The sequence below is a fragment of the Myotis davidii genome, unplaced genomic scaffold (assembly GCF_000327345.1).
Source record: "Myotis davidii unplaced genomic scaffold, ASM32734v1 scaffold61, whole genome shotgun sequence".
Classification (NCBI taxonomy): Eukaryota; Metazoa; Chordata; class Mammalia; order Chiroptera; family Vespertilionidae; genus Myotis; species Myotis davidii.
In genome coordinates, this window is record NW_006291729.1 from 1,454,448 (window position 1) to 1,474,370 (window position 19,923).

The window sequence follows — 19,923 nt, forward strand, 5'->3', positions numbered from 1 at the left end:
CGACACTAACCCCTGGCTGGGTTTGGGCTGGGTGCTGAAGGAGACCCGAGTCCCTCGGGAGTCCGCACAGTTGCCAGCAGTGCTAAGTACAAAGAACCAACTAAGATTACATTTCAGGGGAAAACCAAACCTGAAAAACAATTTCTGGCCTTACGTCTCAGGAGTTGCAGGTGAATTAGGCCCTTGAATTTAAAGAACAGACGAACAAAATAACAGATTCTCGTCTCTGAGGTGAATCACTGAGAAAACGGGAAGACGGAGCAAGTCCGTTTGGTCATAAAAGACTAGCTAGCTGTGGGAACCTGTAAGTGGCAGAGTGCGTGAATCAGGACTGGCATTTAATCTATAACGAGTTAAGTATTCAGGAAGATGGTATCAGACAGAAAGGCAGAAATTAACAAGCTGGAGGAACATTAGGCTGTCTTCCTGCACAGCCCCAAAGGGGAAAAGGTGTCCTGCCTGCTTTGTAAGATGCTCATACAAATCGCAGCCCAAGCCTCCTCTGTGCGGCATGAATCACGTCTCCAAATGCCCTGGTCCTGGAGGCCTCAAGGGAGCCCTGTGCCAGCATCAGCTCAGTAAATCTGATGAAATCTGGTGAAAATGGCAGGCATTCAGGCCCCCGGGCTCGCCTTGCTTTGAAGGAGGATCACAGAGAGCAGGTTCCAGGCGAAGGCCGTGGCACTGAACCCCACGCGGTGTGAGGCAGCAGGCGGATGTGGGTCAGGAAGGAACACTCAGGACAAGTCCCAGCACCAGGCTGAGCTGAGCACGAGGAACCTGTGCTCGCACTGTCCCCACATGCACCGTCACCCGGGAGGCGTCTGGGGACTTTTCCACAGCTTTCTGCTAATCTGAGTCAGAAAGCTGACATTAAGGTCTTGTAAGATAAGCTAACACTTGTCAAGAAAGCCGTTTCCACCACCTGGCTAGCATCTGGCACTCTCACCCAGGCTCATGAGGGTCCTCACTACTTGGGACATAAAACCCACCCTGAGAAATAGCCCCGGAGAGCCGGAAGTGGATAAGGGGCCCCTACAGTTCTCAGATCCTGTAATGGAGACAACTAAAAATGCTCTAAGTCATTTTAAAGCCTTAGAATGTTTCTACGAATACAAATTTGTATGCAAAATCTGACTTTGCACACATAACATTATCAGCATAACCGAAAGACAGTATATCCAAATATTACAGTGCTTATACTATCAAGGGGGAAATAGTGATTTTTCTTTTCTTATATTTTATAACACTTGGAATAAATAGGAATATGCATACACGGTTTGCATAAACAAAAACTTCCATGTGTTCGTTCCTTTTAAAGGTCATTTTATAAAATGCAGAAGGTGATACAAAAGGGAAAAGAGCTTGCTACTCCCCTTCCCTTCCTGGACTCGGGAAATGCCCTCCTCATTCACAGATGTGCCCACGCAGGAACCGGCTGTCGCCTGCGGCCCTGCCTCTCCCTTACTCCCCACATCCGCTCGGTTACCAGGCCTACTTCCAACCTTAACAGTCCTCGCAATTCTACCCGCACCGCTGCCACTCAGCACCCGCCGGTAAGATGGCCTCACCACAAGCGTATTCAGGACTGCCCCCCCGCCCCCCCCCACACACACAAAAGGGCTCCTCACCTGGTCAGCAGCCCTCCCAGTGCAGCCCTCCACCCCTTTGAGGGCTGTCCCTTCCCACGCTGGCTCCAAGCTCTGACATGGGAAAGGCCCCGCACTGAAGACACGGCTTCCGGGCTGCGCTGAGCGCTAAGCGCAGTCAGCGCTCCCGGAGGAAGATGCAGAGGCCTCCCCAGGACAAGTGGGTGTTCCAAGGGGCTGACCCGGGAGAAGGCTGTAACGCGGGGAAGGAAGGCCCTTCTCATCCATGCAGGTTCCCCTCGATGACCACCTCCCCCAGGACACGTGCCATCTGGCAGCTCAAGGACAAGGAACCTCTGAAATTATGGCCTGACAGTCAGACTCCTCTCTCACTGTCCCAGAGCCCCACGAGCTCAACAACCCGAACCCGAACGGGAGGCCTGGCCCAGGTAACACAGGTACCTTCCTCTTCCGAAAGGATGGCTGTCTAACCCGTCCTCCTGTGGCTCAGCCAAAGTCTCCTCCCACAATGCAAATCGGATCCTGCTCGATCCCCAGTGGGGGGTGTGCGGGAGGCAGCCAATCAATGATTCTCTCTCATCATTGATGTTTCTATTTCTCTCGCCCTCTCCCTTCCTCTCTGAAATCAATAAAAATATGTATTTTTTAAAAGGCCCATCATAAATGTGAGGAATTTACATAACTGGAGGCTGATGGTGGTTCTAGAGAGCTCGCCACTCTAGTTCTGATCTTCGGCGCCCTCACTCTCCCCTTCCCAAATCTCAGAACAGGGAGATGTTTGCCGACCATAATCTAATGCCAACTTTGTACTCTGTTTAGAACATATTCCCCACGCTCCTTTCCGACTATAAACTAAAAGGTAAAGGTGGGGACGCCTCCAGGACAGGTAAGAGAAAAGTTCTTTAAGAAACAAACAAAAAAAGGCAGGATTGCAAACTGCATGCCATCACTGCTTATGTCAATATAGTTTCTTTTATATATATTTTTATTTATTTTTAAAAATATATTTATTGGTTTCAGAGAGGAAGGGAGAGTGAGAGAGACAGAAACATCAATGATGAGAATCACTGATCGGCTGCCTCCTGCAGGCCCCCTCCTGGGGATCGAGCCCGCAAACCAGGCATGGGCCCTTGACCAGAACTGAACCCAGGGCCCTTCACTCTGCAGGCCGACGCTCTATCCACTGAACCACACCAGCAAGGGCTGCCACTTATTTTTAAAAGAAACAAACTACAGGGAGATGACCAGAAGAGTACTAGACTTTTGTTTCAGAATGTGACCTTGATCACTAATAGCTGGAAATGTGAGATTATGAAATACCTGAAAACAGAGAAGCAAATGTAAATCTGAAGAAATCTGCCTATTTCGTGATATGAAGTAGTTTCCCATAAAAGAATGGTGACATATGGTTTGTTCCTTTTAAAGGTCATTTTATAAAACACATTTAAATGGCTCCAGGAAGCTGTAATTCACACAGCTGCATGCAGACCCAAAGTCCCTCCATATGTCCAGGTTAGAAATAAAGCACCTTTACCGCTCCTATTTTTATCTGGGTTCCTATCTGTACTACTTACCGGAATGTAATAGATGCCCATCTTGGGGGTTTCGTTGGCGGTAAGAAGCATTCCTAAAAATAAACACAATAAGGTCAACACGGGGGAGAAGTGTCCTCTTCTACTTGTTTTCCAATTTGAAACGTCGGAGGTGCTCAGAGCACAGTGCACACGGCACCGAGGAGTCAGGCCCTGGGCTGTCCCTGGCCTCCTCGATGGGGCTCCCCAGGGTCAGGGAGCACCTGCACTGGCTGGGGAAGGAGCACTCCCCCAGGGCGCTCAGGTCCACACAGTGCGCCATCAATTTTAAGGGGGCAGTTTAAGCTTCAGACACACCGATAAGACGCAGTTCAATGTGCTCTGGGTTATTCATAAAAATGAGAACGTTAAGAAGAAGGGGTTCTTTCTGTCCATCAGGAACCGAAGGACCAAGGAAAGCATTTCCCACCAAGTGTCACAGCAAAGCAGTTCCTAATGAATCCAAGTCCACACCTAACTGAACACAAAACCACTTACGGGGAGTGCTATGTGAAGCGACACCTGAAAAGACCAAAACAGAATCGCACAGCTCCTACGATACAAAAATAATTAACCCTCGGGGGAATTCTAACAGATAACCAACAGGGTAGTTAATAATTTAGTCTCCTTGGGCCAGCATTTTAAGAAAGCAAAATTAAAGCAGGGACAACTTCCTGGCATCCAACGCAGGCTTCCCTGGAGCCCAGCAGCAACCTCCGAACCCTCCCTCCTTGGTAAGGAGCCAGGGTGCCCGTGCCTCAGCTCTGCCCTCTGCTCTGCCACACGGAAGGGGCTGCTGCCCACAGTCCCGAAGCTGCTCCCGCCCCGCAGCCCCTCGCAGCACATGCGTGTTAATACACTGGACTCGGCAGCAGCTGGGAGTCACCAACTCCGAGGTGAGACCTGCTGGCACCCCTCTTCTACAGATTAAAAAACAAAGCTCCATTGTGTCCTGTCCCGAGCTGGAGAACTTGAGCTGAAATGCAAACTCAAGAGCTCTGTTTTTTAAACACTTTTAAAAATCAACCAAATTATACTTGTTTTAAAAATCCATTTGTAAAACACAGGAGAGGAATCCACAGAGCGAAGATGTTTGGATGATCACACCAATAATCAAAATTAAATATACCAAATGTCAAGGACAAAGACTTGATTCTGTGTTTTAGGAAGTATCTGTCGCTGCTCTTTTGTGAAGTGACCCGACGCTGACACAGAACTGGATGTGGGCAGAGCGGGGGTCAGCGACACTCAGCACGCAGGCCTCTCAGAAGCCCACCTGGGACGACGCCCACATGGGAGCTGGCCCGGACCTGGGACCCACTTCCCCAACCAGACACCCACCATGAAGACACACAGAAGCAGCGGCGAGGCCAAGGAAAGCGGGAATGTGTGTCTAATGTAAAGCAAAACAAAAACTAGAGACATTCTCATAGCTTGTCCTCATGTGGGCGCCTTATCTGGCCCTGGAGACGGACACTCCCTGAGGTCGTGACGCGCTACCCACGTCCCACTGGCAGCATGGCCAGGGCCTCCGGCCCCCGAGACGTGATTAAAGATGGCGTGGGGACTGCAGAGCCATGTCACAACCAACGGAAGGCTCTTGCTGAAGAAATCCCCTCCGCCTGGCCTCCCTGGCCTCCCTGAACATTCAACAGTGAACGTTCCACGAGGAAACACCACATCCCCCGACAAACCACAGAAAGGCCCTAATTATACCAAAGAATTCACCGCTGAAGTTTCCCACACGGAGCAGGATCTCCCTTGGCCGTACATGGACAGCCACAAGCGGACCTCTGACCCGGAGGTCAGGCCTGAAACCAACTGTAAATGAGAAAGACGACTGCAGGGCCTGGGCAGGCAGGCCAGCAGAAATCCAGGCGATGATGGGCGAGAGAAGGGAGTGAGCCCTGTGCCAGGTGCTTCACATCCCACGTGCTCAACTCTCCTCTACGTAGGGGGCACGTGATGTGACTGGGCAGGGCCCCCAGGACGTTACAGAGGACCCGAACCCCTCTTTACTCTGTGGGAGGGCACTGACGGAGTGAGAGGCGACTTCACATTTCACAGAGAGCAGTCTCCAGGGCGATGAAAGGCAGAAGATCTGCACAACCATGAAGCCTGAAGTAGGTCTTCCCAAGTGGAAATCTGTTCTCTCCACCAGTGGTTCTGGAACCAGTGCTCCTGACAGCACAGGGCCGGGGCGGGGCTCTGCCAGCCGCGAGCTCAGCAAGCACGCAGTGAAGCTGATGCGCACCCAAGTCCAAGGGCAGCACTGCCTCTCGGGCGCCCTGACCCACAGAGCCAGCTGAATGAGCAACAGAGTAGGAGCCAAGAGGAGCAGGAGGGTGGAACCATTTCTCAACATTCTGAGCAGCCTGAGTATCAGAAAACCATTACAAAACAGTAATCATGATTCGGCTTTAATTACTCCAAAATGAGTAAGAGAGAAGATAGAGAGAGAGAAACATTTCAGCTTTTCTAACATATGATTCAACTCAGAATGATTAGGCACAAAACAGCAGCGTGCGGGAGAGGCGTGGTGAATCGAGGGCGAGGTACGGAGCATGTGAATCAACCGCGGGACCCAGCCCAGGGAGCAGGGGGACTTGTCAGGCTGTGCTTGCTGTCGCATGAAATCAACTACTGGGCTAGCTTTGTGTTTGATTAACCTCTTATCAGTTACTTGACTGTAAGTCAGGGTCTCTGTCCAACACGTCACTCTTAAAATGTTTGCCTTTCAGAAAAGTGTACTGTTGCAATGAGAGCGCTGGCGGTCACCTCAACAAAGCGAGCGCCCTGCCAGCCAGCTGGCTCGGCGGCTGAGTGCTGACCAGGCACTAAGAAGTGGCTGGCACATGCTCGCGCTGTGTGCTCGATACCCCGTGGGGGCCGTGCAGGAGGCAGCTGATGGATGTCTCTCTGTCCATCACCACCGGCCTTCCAACTTCATTCCTCCTGGGACCACCACACCCCATGTCATAGTGAATGGTATCATGTCGCAGCCTGGCCTATACTGCCCCAGCCTAGCACGGCCTACCCTACCGTACCCTGCCCTAGTCTCCTGCTCTTGTTACACTGTTCCCTCACCTGGATCACCTCGCTCCAATGCCACCAATCAAATCTCACTCATCACTCCACTCACACAGACTCCGCCAGCTGCTGTGGCCGAAGCCCCTTCAGCAGGTCAGAGCGCTGTCTGTACACACGACAGAACTTCCTGCTTCGCCTGTGTCTATCGAAATCATCTGTGTGTCTGTCCTCAGAGCACAACGCCGCTTGAATGGGAACTATTCTCACTTTCTCTCAAACCCCCCCAGTCTTCACAGATCTGCCCTGAAGGTATTGTTAAATCCTGAAATCTGCCTTGTAATTTGCGTACGACATGCCAACCAACACCCATGGTTTCACAGCCTGTGTATTATCAGGCAACCTCGGGCTTCCCAACCCCGAACCTGGATTCCCACGCACTATTACTCATCACATCGAGGAGCTGAAGAGCTCACTAACACAGCAGCTCACCTGCCACCTGCCTACGCTCTGCCACCAGTTTCTACTAACAGCGAGGCTGGCCGAGGACTGAGTCACTCAGAGGCCACTTTCTGAATCACCCACACCACTTCCTGCTCTTGATTCTTCAAGTGCATACAACATCCAAGAACCGTCCTGACAAAGCCAAACCGTCTTCAGAAATAAACCGAGTTTAAAGCCCAGCAAAGCACAGTCGGGGTCTGTCTCCCTGCATGCGCCGCGGCCACACACTGCGTACCTGAGCTGGGATAGAGGCAGACATCGTTAAGGTCATGCTCTGGCTCCAAGGAAGTAAAAATCTTCCCCTGAAAGAGTAAGCAAAAAGGACTCATTAAAAAAGTTAAAGGAAAACAGCGTTTGGCAATCTCCTGTAAAGCAAATATACTGGAGATGTAACAACCACACACTGGTATGTGAAGAAATGCAATCTTCTAATTTGAATCATAGAATTTAAGTTTTAAAAATATCTTGGAGAATTCATTTGATCAATTTATCAAATACTTTTCATTTTCGAGACAAAGAAACTGAGGCCCGGGGGAAAAGGTGACTTATCCAAGAAAATACATACAGTTTTAAAGATAATGTTTACACAAAAGAAAAGGGTAAAGTTTAACATAAACCTGTACATCAACTTAAGAAAATTCTCATAATCTGGGAAACACACCCTGGTTAAACTTGGTACTCAGGGAAACCAGGAAGGTGAGCTGGTCAGCAAGGTGAAATGAGGACACTACCTCCCATACCTAAACCACAGGCTCTGGGGAGACTGACTGAGATAATGAACATGAAATAACTTGCAAAATGAAATCTTGTAAGTACCTAACGTGATGGTTATTATATAGTTAAGCCTAAGACATTTTTTATTTTAAATGTGAGGGGAAATGTGCTCTTTTTTAAAAATTAAGAGAAGGGCCCTAGCCGGTTTGGTTCAGTGAATAGAGCATCAACCTACAGATTGAAGGGTCCCGGGTTGGATTCCGGTCAAGGGCACATGCCCGGGTTATGGGCTGGATCCCCAGTGGGGGGCATGCAGGAGGCAGCCAATCAATGGTTCTCTCTCATCATTGATGTTTCTGTTTCTCTCTCTCTCTCCCTCTTCCCTCTCTCTGCTTCTCTGAAATCAATAAAAATATATTTTAAAAAATTAAGAGAAGGAAAGTAAGACAAAAAGACCGAAGAAGATGGGTATGGAAAAAGGTGATAAGAAAGATAAACAAGGAAAGCCAGTCAAGCAAAACCAAGACACCTGGGTGTTGGTCAGGACGGTGTACTTAGTCATAACAACAATGCCAAAATAAAGCTTACTGTGGCAACTACAGCACCATGACTTCAAGAGCCAAGGCGACCAACTCCGCCAGCTCCTGCTGTGTTAACTCATTAGCAGAGGCTTCCATGGCAAAGGGCCGGGGGGGTGGGAGGGTAAAGCATGGGGAAGGCGGGTATTTTGTGTTCAGTGAAATACAGCAGCCAAGTTCTAATTCAAGACAATGAAATTCACACAGCCACCTCCCTTTCTTCTCAAATTCCCACTGAAGCAGGAAGGGAAGAGGGAAGAAAAAAGGAAGGGGAAAAAGAACTACAATAGTGTGGGACAAAGAAGACGAGTTCCACATCAGGGGAAACCTCGCCGCAGTTCAGGGCCTGGGAGGCACATCCAAACCGACATCACTCATCACCTTGCACTAGCAGGGAAGCCAGGTCAAGGGTAACTTCTATTTCCCTAATATCTTATGAATTAAAAAAAAAAAGTCTCTATTTGTAGTATTAAAAATAGGTATTGTTGTGAGCCCATTCGTTTGGATTGCCAGAAAAAGAGCAGAGAAAACCCAGCTACAGCACCACGAAACTTCCCAAGAAAACCCTCCCAGCCGAAGCCAGCCATCGCAAGCAGCTGAGGCGGTTCCCGGTGGCCATCGGGCGATTCTGCCGATGAGACAAGCTGGAAGCCGTCCCCTCCCCTGGCGTCAGCCGAGGCACCGGGGCCAAGGAGCTCCTGGGGCCGGAGGGGCAGAACACCCCGGAAGGACTCTGATCTCCACCACAGATCCCAGGGGACTAGAGCGGACGCTCAGGGAAGGTCAATACTTGGGAACCAAAACAGAAGAGAAACGGCCCAAGCAGCCAGAGATGCTGACAAGGAGCCAAGCTGTGATGGGGCTGCTAGCCCCTCCCCCTGAGCACAGGCAGCCCCGCGGGAAAGGCTGATGCTCGCCCTGTAGACGCCACGCGAGGCCGCTGGACCTGCCACCCGCTTCATCTCAAAAATGAGTTAAAAGAAAAAAATAAAAGAGTGACACTTTAGGACTAAAGATGTTAAGTTTGTTATTAATTGAATGCAAAGAACTCTGAATTAATGTTTTCCTATTTAGTTGATGAATTAATCTTTTACTTCTCTCAAAATACCTTGGTTTTGAAATGAAAAGCAGAGGCAGATTAAAGCCAGTAATATAGGATTTTGTTACTTATTAATACTTGGAGCTTAGGGGACAGAACATCAAATACGCTGGGGAAATTTTATTTTAATAAAAATTTTAACAGAAACATACGTACTGAGTTCTTATTCCACATTTTGATGATTCGAGAGTCTGCAGACAAAATCAAATCTAAAGAATTCTGGAAATGGACAGACTTAATGGGCAGCCCGTACTGGTGATCCTTAACCAGCAGCGGTTTATCCGAGCGAAGATCATACAATAAGACCTAAAAGAAAAAATAATTTGTTTAAACGTTTTATCTTAAAAAGCAACCTTTAAGGTACAAAGGTGGCTGCCATTTGTTCTACTGCCTTTTTATGAGCACAACAGACACCCTCACCCAGAGTACAAAGACCCCAGTGAGCCAGCAAAAACGCTCTGAGAAAGCTCTTCAGTTACCCTCAGAGCGCATGGCTGCATGAGTTCAACTGTGAGCAGTTTGTGAGCACACTAAGATTGAGAACTACTGAGCTATACTAAAGGAACAAAAAGGAAGCCCAAAAGAATGTGTCATTTGGGAATTCAACAAATACTAGTATACATACTGAGGACCTACTATGTACCAGGCATGTCACAGCGAGTGACAGAAACCAGCATGACAGACATAAAGAAGACAGTCCTGGGAGATTCTGGACAGGTGGCGGTGGCAAGGCTATGACTGGGGGTTGGGGGGGGTGTCTCTTCTGAGCCCTGCCATAGAGGCAAGAAACCTGGGGCAGCTCGATCTTCATCCCAGGTGACAGGTCCTCTCCAGACCATGAGGGCAGAGGCAGTACAAGTCCTGAAGCAGGGTCTCAGACCTGTTCTGGGGGGAGAGCAAACTGACAAATGTATGGGGTTTGCCAGGAAGGGAGGGAGAAAGGGAGGGAGGCAAGGAGGGAAGGAGAGGGAGGGGAGGGGAGGGGATGTAAAAGGGAGGGCGGGACGGGGAGGGAGGGGGCGAGAGAAGGAAAGATGGATTGAAACCCCTGCAGCCACTCCACTCGTGCTGAGCTGTGCCCCGATGGCCCGTGCAGGGGATCTGTAAATAGTGCTAGGTGAAAGACAGATGCCTGGGACAAACACATCTTGGAAATATGCAGTCAATACATTTCTTGTCTACAGGAATTCTCAGAGCCTTCCATGTATATTTAAATGCACTATGAATCCCTAAGAGTGGGAATCTGGCAGATTCCAAACTGTTCGACCACAGAATTCTGTCCCAGGACACTCTGGGAAAAATAGTCCTAAGCCACCATCAAGAGAACATGCCCTCCTGTAGTCCTGCTCCAGAGCCTCCCAGACCACACACCGAGCTCAGAACCAGAGTGTCTCAAGGTGCTGGAAGAACACAGCATCTGGGGGCGCTTCCACGCTGGCCAAAACGTACAGGGAGGGGCAAAGCAGGTCTACAGTTGTCCGTATGGAAAGAATACAATAAATACTAAGAGAATAAACTGTGTTTCGTGCACTCACACTGTAAACCCCCCCCCCCCCCCCCCCCCGCAGCAATGCTTCACTTTCTGTCCCTACAGTGAAGAAGTTATGTGGCTGTTTCCCACGACACATATGTGTGTCTGGAACACTACAGTGTGAGTTTCCAGCGTAAACACACTTACCTGCCCTGTGGATGTTCCAACTGCCATGGTCAAGGCACCGTTAAATTTCAAAGCAGAGATGGTCGGTAAACTGTTCACCCTGAAAGGCAAAGCATTCCTGTTCCGTGTGGGCACCGCCAAACCTTCTTCTGAGAAACAAACTGATTCTTAATCTTTCCTTCAATTCTCATGGGAAATCACTCTCCCCTTCTTTTTAAAAGGTAACTGTATCCAAACTTTCCTAATCGAAATAAAAAATAAGTCTACATATAAATGTAACCAACCTTTAAAAACCTGTAGGTTATCTTCAAGAATTGTAAGAAATAGTCTCAAAGCAGCTACCAACAACAACAAAAACTTCTGAAAATATAAAACCAGGTAACAAGACTCCGTCTGACAATGTCTCTCACCTTAATTAAGCCAGGACGAGGCCTTACAGAAGCATCCCCTTCTCTCTTAAGAGGAAACATTTTACACTCAGCATGGATATACCCACTTCCCTTTTTGAAGTTAGCTGTGTCAAGCTAAAATAGAGGACTAGGGAGCACGGGGGGCCCTGGGATCTGTGAAAGACCAGGAATGATGAATGGTTATGGCCATGAACCTGGAACAGGTTTCCCCTCAGGGGCCCAGAGCTTCAGCACCAAAGCCGCGCTGTGTGGAAAGGTGCAGGACGACAGGTCAGAGCCAACAGCAGCCCTCCTCTCACGCCTTCCGCCAGGACCTGCAGGCCAGGCCGGGACCGCCAGCATCCTCATGTCTCTTCCGCCACCTAGAGCCTCAGCCCCAAACTACAATGAGCATCATCGGAAACTTGCCTCCTCAGCCTTGGAGGGACACCCTTCTCTGGACTCCTGGTTCTATCGCTAGGCCCTCCCTTCTCAAGTACTTCAGGGAGGAACGCCATCTGGCTTACCCGCTCAGTGAGCTTTCACAGGAGAGGGTTTTTACACAATCACAGAAACGACAACCTTGGACATAAGTTGAGACATAAATTAAATGGACCTTAATTTAGTAATGATACATCAGAAGCAGATGAATATTTAAACTGCAAGTTCACGTCTACTTACTCCGAATCTGCTGTGACACTACTTAACGCACAGTCCAACAGGCCAACTCTGCTTCGAACCCGTGGGTCCCAGCACTCCACTCGACCCTGAACAAACAGAAACCAGCAACTTCAAACCATAGCTGCTACTGGACAATTTTTAGATAAATACCGAAAAAAGCCTTAATGATAAGACATATAAACATACACAAAGATCAAAAAATTATTACAGTATTAGCCATCTTATAAGCAAGGCCTCGAATGTGCACATCAAATCCCAAGCCCCACAAGCAAGAAATCTCAGGAAGCCCAGCCTGTGCGCTGGGGGTCTGCCCCCCTCACCAGGTCTCAGGGCTGGGCTGGTGGGAGAGGAGCCTCAATATATCACTCCTTTTTAAATATATATATTTTTATTGATTTCAGAGAGGAAGGGAGAGGGATAGAGAGAGGGAAACATCAATGATGAGAATCACTGATTGGCTGCCTCCTGCACGCACCCTACTGAGGGGGATTGAGCCAGCAACCAAGGCACGTGCCCTTGCATGGGATGGAACCACAGGATCAAACCTGGGACCCGTCAGTCCGCAGGCAGAGGCTCTACCCACTGAGCCAAACCGGCTAGGGCCACACTCCTCTTTCGGAGCATTTTCCTGTTATCTAGCCTATATTGCTCTGTAAGGACTCTTATCTAAAAATGATTTTTTTTACAAAAACTATTTTAAAACTTCCCCTTGGTAATCTCAGGAAAAGTAATTACCAAGAGAATGCTTCATTGGCCTGATTAGGCATAACAGTATCATAACACATTCAATATAGTTTTACATATTTCCATTAAATCAACATCATGTGTCCCATTTCAAATCCTCATCTCCTAACATAAAAATAACTTGAGTAAAGGCCAAACTTTCATCCACATGGGATTGATTTAATAAACAAATAATGGAACTCTGCCCATATGTTTACAAAAACTGGTTTTGTATTGTAAGTGATTATAGGTATCAAGGTATAAAAATGCACATTTATATACTGTCACGTTAAAAAATAAAGCAAGTGGAGAACCATGATAAATTTCTTTTTTGTAAAATCCTTAAAAAACCTGATACTAATACATATGCACACCTGCACATACACAGAAAAACACAAAGGGCTAACACTGCAAGCTATTCACTCGTTAGCTCTCGGTGTGCAGCCTGGCCCAGGGCTGACAGGCACAGAGGACACTACTAAGTAATGTATGTCTGACATACTTCCTCTTTACTTTCCTACGAGAATTTTACATTGTAATTAGAAATGCAAATCTAGAAAAACTCCTGACAAGCATGAGGACACTGGTTCAGAGGCACTGCGGTTGGAAAGGCACGTGTTGTGTATTTATTGGATGTTACTGTCCAGGATGTACCAACCACAATCCCATCTGCCTTCATGGCGACAATGTCTGCATCGAGGATGCTTCCCGGCACCATGATGAAGCTGGCGAGGTGAGGATTATTACCTCCATTTCACCATGAGGAAACGGCCCCAGGGGAAGCAACTAATGAAACCAGCAAGCAGCAGAGAGCGGGGCTCCATGACTCAGTGCCTCCTGTTAAGAACAAGAATGGCGGCCACACTGCTCCCCAAAGCGAGGCTCCAGCAGTGACCCCCATCCAGCTCCAGAAGGTCAGGGTCAGAGTGCGCCTCGTCAGCGGCAGAGCGGGGCAGTGGGCAGCAGCTGTAACAGCTTTCCATACGAACAGCAAGCCAGTGGCTTGTGGCTTCGTTAGCACCCGGCTCCTAGGAGCCGAGCAACTCTGTCTTTAAATGCAATTTCGTTCATTATCAAACATAAAACAAACACTTTTACACAATCAAGCCAGTATGCTCACCTCTACTGTTCCTGTGGCGAACAAGCCGTGCACTGAATTTATGTCACAAACGTTATTCTCCCTAAAACAGTAAAGCAATAGGGAGATCATATTAGTGTCCCCCCAGGGCAGTGGTCGGCAAACTGCGGCTCCTGAGCCACATGCAGCTCTTTGGCCCCTTGAGTGTGGCTCTTCCACAAAATACCACTTGTGGGCGCGCACATACAGTGCGAAGTTGACATAAAACTTTAAGTGGGGGAGGGACACCCAATAAACTTCAATCACCAGTCAACCGAGTACTATGGAGAAAGAAGACATGCGATTCTCACTGATCTACTTGTGAAAACACCAGGCACGAAGGGTAAGTGCCCGGAGCACAGCGACCAGTGTCTGACCTTAGGGTGACACTCTGTCACCCAGGGGATGAGACAGGAGAGAACTTCCTCCTGAAACACTAGTCCACGGCCACGAGAATAAACGTGCGTTCCACTTTCTCAATACATTTCCTCCCCAGGCAGAAACACAGGCTGTGGCTGTGCCAACCTGAGACCTCACTGTTTAAGCTGGGAATCCTGCTCTAGGCCTCATTTTCCTCGTCTGTGGAATGAAGACGTCACTACCTCATTGAGCTGTGATGATTAAATGGAAACACTAGAAAATGTTCAACACAGTGTCTAGAGCAGGGGTGGGGAAACTTTTTGACTCGAGGGCCACAATGGGTTCTTAAACTGGACCGGAGGGCCGGAACAAAAACATGGATGGAGTGTGTGTGTGAACTAATATAAATTCAAAGTAAACATCATTACATAAAAGGGTACGGTCTTTTTTTTTTTTTTAGTTTTATTCATTTCAAACGGGCCGGATCTGGCCCGCGGGCCATGGTTTGCCCACGGCTGGTCTAGAGTTTGCAAGACACTCAATAATAATGGCTGTTATTATAAATAGAAAACTGTGCAGCTCAAGAGCAGACAACTTGTTATTCAACAATGCATCATAAAGTTACTATCGTATTTTAAATAAAATAAGAGGATTTCAAGTCAATGTGAAAAGAAATAGTGAGAAGGTACTTGGTTTTATCACTGCATGTTCTTCCAACTTTAAAAACCCTTTCAGAGCAATAAGGAAAACCCAACAAGCTCTTTATATATATAGAAGAGGAGTAATCCAGCTTCCATCCCACCAGCTGTGTGACTATTCTTACCCTCTTTGAGCCTCAGCTGCTCTATCTGTAAAATGCAGCTAATAATAGCTCCTACCATAAAAATCTGTTATAAGCTTAAAATGAGTTGATATATATAAAATACTGAATAATGCCTGGCACAGAAAGCCCTTTTACTATTATTGTTGTTGTTATTACTCAACATTATTATTATTATGATGACAGATTCAGATTCATTCCTCAAAGGACTTCTCTTTAAATAAAACAAAAGTTTAGGCAATAAGGTATAAAAGGAAAATGAAAAAAAATCTTAACTTTCTTTTAGCAATATAAAAGATAATAATTTTTAAATGTTATTCCAAGTTAATTCATAATTTCTCCACAAGAAAATATATCACAAAACAAGATCATGAAGGGAAATTTAAAGAACACTACAAAAAATAATAAACTGAATTTTTTAGTGAGTTTTAAAACTTTCAACGATATTTTTTAAAAATGAAAAATTTCGCCGAAACCGGTGTGGCTCAGTGGATAGAGCATGTGCCGGCTGACTGAAAGGTCCTGAGTTCGATTCCGGTCAAGGGCATGTACCTGGGTTGCGGGCACATCCCCAGTAGGAGGTGTGCAGGAGGCAGCTGATCGATGTTTCTCTCATCGATCTTTCTAACTCTCTATCTCTCTCCCTTCCTCTCTGTAAAAAATCAATAAAATATATTTTAAAAAAATAAATTAAAAATTTCAAGAAATCACCAGATCTTTTAGCAAATTTTTTGTTTAAGAAAAACTTAATGCTATTCTTTAATTAAATTGCCCCGAGTATTGCTTGATAACAATGTGAGCATCTGGCTCCATCTCCTGGCTCAAATAAATACTGCAGGTTTCTTAAAATAAAATACTCACGCAGCATCAGTTTGTAGAGGATTTAGGTACCGTCCTTGTTCTAGGTTTAACCTATAAACTTCAGAGCTGCAAAGTAACATATAAAATTAAAAATATGGTAAACTAAAAAACAATAAAAAATATGGCAAACTACTATAAACTTTTCTTCAAGTAAATATAATTTTTAGAAATATATATATACTAGAGGCCCAGTGCACAAAAATTTGTGCACTCGGTGGGGGGGTCCCTCAGCCTGGCCTGCACCCTCTCACAGTCTGGGACCTCCTTGGGGGATGTCCACCTGAAAACAAAGCCGAGAGGACCTAAGCTGGGATTGGGCCTAAGCTGGCAGTCAGACATCCCTCTGGCAGCTCGGGAGCCCTTGGGGGATGTCCAATGGCAGCTTAGTCCTGCTCCCTGCAGTCAGACATCCTTAGTGCTGCTGAGGAGGCGGGAGAGGCTCCCGCCACCGTCACTGCACTCACAGCCGTCAGCCGGCTTGTGCCTGAGCGGAGCTCCCACTGTGGGAGTGCACTGACGACCAGGGGGCAGCTCCAGCATTGAGTGTCTGCCCCCTGAAGGTCAGGGCACATCATAGTGATCGGTCATTCTGCCGTTAAGGTCAATTTGCATATTACCCTTTTATTATATAGGAGATATAAATGTAGGCAAAAGTAGGTTTACAGCTGTGAGTTCATGAAAATTTATTCTTGCATTATTTATTATTTTCTTTTCCATACAAACATCTGTAAACCTGCTTTTGTCCACCCCTGTGTGTGTGTGTGTGCATGTGTGTGTATCCCTCATAAGGCATCGCTTCCTTTTGTAAAATACAAAAGTGTACTCTAAACCTAAAAAACAATCAGCTTGTGTGTAAGTTTGTTCAAGGATATGTGATTTAAACCACCCATGTGCCAAGGAAATATTATGAAGTCATTAGGTAGACTATTATTTACAACTAGAGGCCCAGTGCATGAAATTCATGCAGGTCCCTCAACCTGACCTGCACCCTCTCCAATCTGGGAGCCCTCAGGGAATGTCCTACTGACGGCTTGGGCCCACTCCCCATGGTTCTCTGCTCTCTGTGGGGCCTGTCTGCTCCACACCACAGCGACGGCCAAGCAGGCCCTGCTGGGTGCTGTCCGCGGCCCCACTTGCTTGCTCGCGGGTCACCGTGGTGACAGCCAAGCGGGCTGTGCTGGGTGCTGCCTGCAGGCGCACTTGCCTGCTGGGCTCACATTGCCGGGGCGACGCTGCCAGCATCCTGCCCTGGCCGCTATGGGCAATGCCATCTTTTATCACTGAGTGATGGTTAATTTGCATATTACTCTTTTATTAGCTAGGATAACATGGAGAATACAAGATCCAAAATGTACCTATATATAATAATAAAAGCATAATATGGTAATTAGACTGGAAGTCCTTCCAAACAAAGCCGGGGCTGCGAGGGAAGCCTGGATCCTGGGTGCCTGCCAGAGGCTGGAGGGAAGCCAGGGTCCCGGGTGCCAGAGAGAAGCTGGTGCTGGCAGCCCGGGGAAGAAGGGCCTACTCTTGCACGAATTTCGTGCATCGGGCCTCCAGTGTGTGTATAAGAAAAGACTTAAAGGAAATACAATAAAAGATCATAAGGGTTTCCTCTGGATGAGAGATTTTTTTTTTTATGCTTTTTTATATTTTCCAATTTTCTATAGTGGATATGTATTATTTTTATAATCATAAAGAAGTTAATATTTAAGAATAAAAAGCTTTTAAATGCCATGCAATGGTGCTAAGAAACAGACTTCCCCACTCATATGCCCCTCTTCGGTCACCCATGTCTCTAGCTTTAGAGCACCATGCTAAGGAGAGCAAAGGATGTAGTTCCTAAATGGGCCAGTCACTTTGGAACTACACCCTGTGAGCAACTGAAAGGCAGACATCATGGCTTATTCTTCTTTTAATTCTCCTCGACGTTGGGAACAGCAGTTGTCTGGGGAATGAGGTGGAAAGGAGAAAACAAAGGGCGTCAGGCCCAATACCTTGCGCCAACGAAGTACAAGTCGCAGGACGGATAATGGTAAGAGAAATCCCTCCCGAACTTCGGAATTCTGGTTTTGTAGTAAAAGCCCGACTGGGAGTGGAATTCAATGTATCTATCGTTATGTAAGAAGACAATCTGAAAACGAAACAGGAAAATTCGTGTGCTTAGGTTTCCAGGTAGAGTGTTTATTTCATCATCACTAACACTAGCTAAGCTGGAAAACCTCTGGCCCCTCACCCTCCTGTCTCTCTGTAAACACACGAGTATATCAGCACAGCGCTCCATCGTGATTAAAACTGTGATGAAGAATCAAACCTCTCCAGCGGGTAGCTCAATGCCTTCCGGCATCTTAGGCAGCTTCTCTGCAAACCGAACCTTCTCACTGAAAGGCTTAAAGCAAGTGCCCCCACCCAAAAAAAATAAATAAATAAATAAAAATAGAAACAAAAAAACAAATGGCCCTCCCTTATCTGGCACCACCACTTCATAACACAGAGCACCGTTCAGTAACGTCAATGAGTAATTTCCCATTTTGATAATCTCACAATTATCACACAGGGTTTGATAAACGTGTAAACACTGAACTTTGTAATGTATTACAAAGATCTTTAAAATCTTCAGGTGGTATTTAAAAGCAAATTTATCAATATCTAGATCAAAATGGACACATATGTAATACCCTTTGTAATAAAAAATTAAAAAAAAATCTAGATCAAACACATTATAAAATTACATGTCCCAAACACATGACAAATGGCTACCACAGGCAAAAGGATAAACTATACTCCACAGTTTCCAGAACTGAACACAATATATAAAGCCATGTCAGCTCAGGAAATTCAATTTCCTCCAAGGTGACATCTGACATTTAAAATTTTCCATTGAAATTGAATAAGGCAAAGAAAGAAAAGAAAAAAAATGTATATAATTGCTGTTTTTTGACCTGTTTCAGAATATGCCATGATTTTTATCTGCAGGGTTAATAGAATTAAAAATACAGCATAGCTATTTTACTTTACACCTATGAATATGAAAGCAACCTGGCAAATAACCCCACGTTTAATGCAATGAAAATTACACACCTGGAATCTAAGATGGTCTGAAAAAACATGACTGCTACCAGTTCTTAAAAATACAGATAAGGTTTCGTATGTGACATGGAAACTTTATTTTGATATTAAGCTAGAAAAAGCTATCTCTATCAGAGTTTTATTTATTTTTCTATTTTTTTTCTATCACAGTTTTAAAAGATACTACATATTACTCATGTGACAAATTAAAATATATTGCTAGAAAATGAAAGGTTGTACTACACAGCCATTTTAAGTTAGCAATGGGAACATCAAAAAGATACTTATAAAAATAAATTCCACTTATTCATGTATTGATAGCCAGTACAGACCAATCAAACGTACCTTTGAATAGTCATCAGACAATGTTTCAAAGGTGACAACTGGAAAATAAGAAACAGTAGGAAAAAACAATCAATTCTCAAGTTTTTAATAAAAAGGCAAACTTAATGCAAAGATCCGAATTCAACACAATAATTATATACAAATGCTGGGTTTTTCTTGTTTCTGCCCCTACAAGAAAACAAGAACAAAGTTGCCATGCTATGCTGCTCCCAAAACACCAAATGGAAAATTTAAAGCTTTATAATTTCTCAGTACTGGCCAATTAGATTTTCTGCAGAACTGAAGACAATTAAATATAAATTCACAAAACATAATGACTTCTAAATTTTGCCTCAATTTTTCTGAAATGTTCAAAATAAAATAGGTATTACAGAACATTCACAAACTGTTGCTTTAAAAAGAGTAACAGTAACTTCGTACCCATTCATAGTGTATCTGGTAAACTAACATAAAGAGGGAAAGCAGGTGTTATCAGCAGCACATGGAGTCTGTATTGGGTGAAACAAGTCAGGCGGAGACGGCTCCCATCCTTTCTCTGACAAAAACACCTGAACGTTCCCGTTTCACTGTCCTCTGTGCTAGACAGAACTAGCATGACCCACTGACCTTCCCGCCCACAGCCCCCTTCTCTGGAGTGGAACCTGTGAATGCGATGAGACACCACTCCCGTGACTGTCACATTATATGGCCGGGGGAGATTTATAATCACACGAGCCCTTTAAAAGCAGAGCTTTCTCCCGCTGGCAGAAGGGGAGGAGCCAATGGGCTGTGGTCTGAAGGCGGAGGGACCAGCGGAGG

General features: G+C 46.2%; 1 protein-coding gene across 1 annotated transcript in view; it reads right to left on the bottom strand.

Annotated features, from left to right (window-relative positions):
- Positions 1 to 19,923, bottom strand: part of NOL10 (nucleolar protein 10) — an 80,970-nt gene that overhangs the window by 51,324 nt on the left and 9,723 nt on the right. Inside the window, exons 5-13 of the mRNA XM_006765174.2 lie at positions 19,126 to 19,163; positions 17,709 to 17,845; positions 15,712 to 15,777; positions 13,674 to 13,734; positions 11,831 to 11,916; positions 10,782 to 10,860; positions 9,260 to 9,409; positions 6,948 to 7,014; positions 3,185 to 3,237 (exon numbers count right to left, since the gene is read on the bottom strand). Of these exons, the coding sequence (XP_006765237.1) occupies positions 3,185 to 3,237; positions 6,948 to 7,014; positions 9,260 to 9,409; positions 10,782 to 10,860; positions 11,831 to 11,916; positions 13,674 to 13,734; positions 15,712 to 15,777; positions 17,709 to 17,845; positions 19,126 to 19,163 (737 nt within the window). The remainder of the gene's footprint in view (positions 1 to 3,184; positions 3,238 to 6,947; positions 7,015 to 9,259; positions 9,410 to 10,781; positions 10,861 to 11,830; positions 11,917 to 13,673; positions 13,735 to 15,711; positions 15,778 to 17,708; positions 17,846 to 19,125; positions 19,164 to 19,923) is intronic.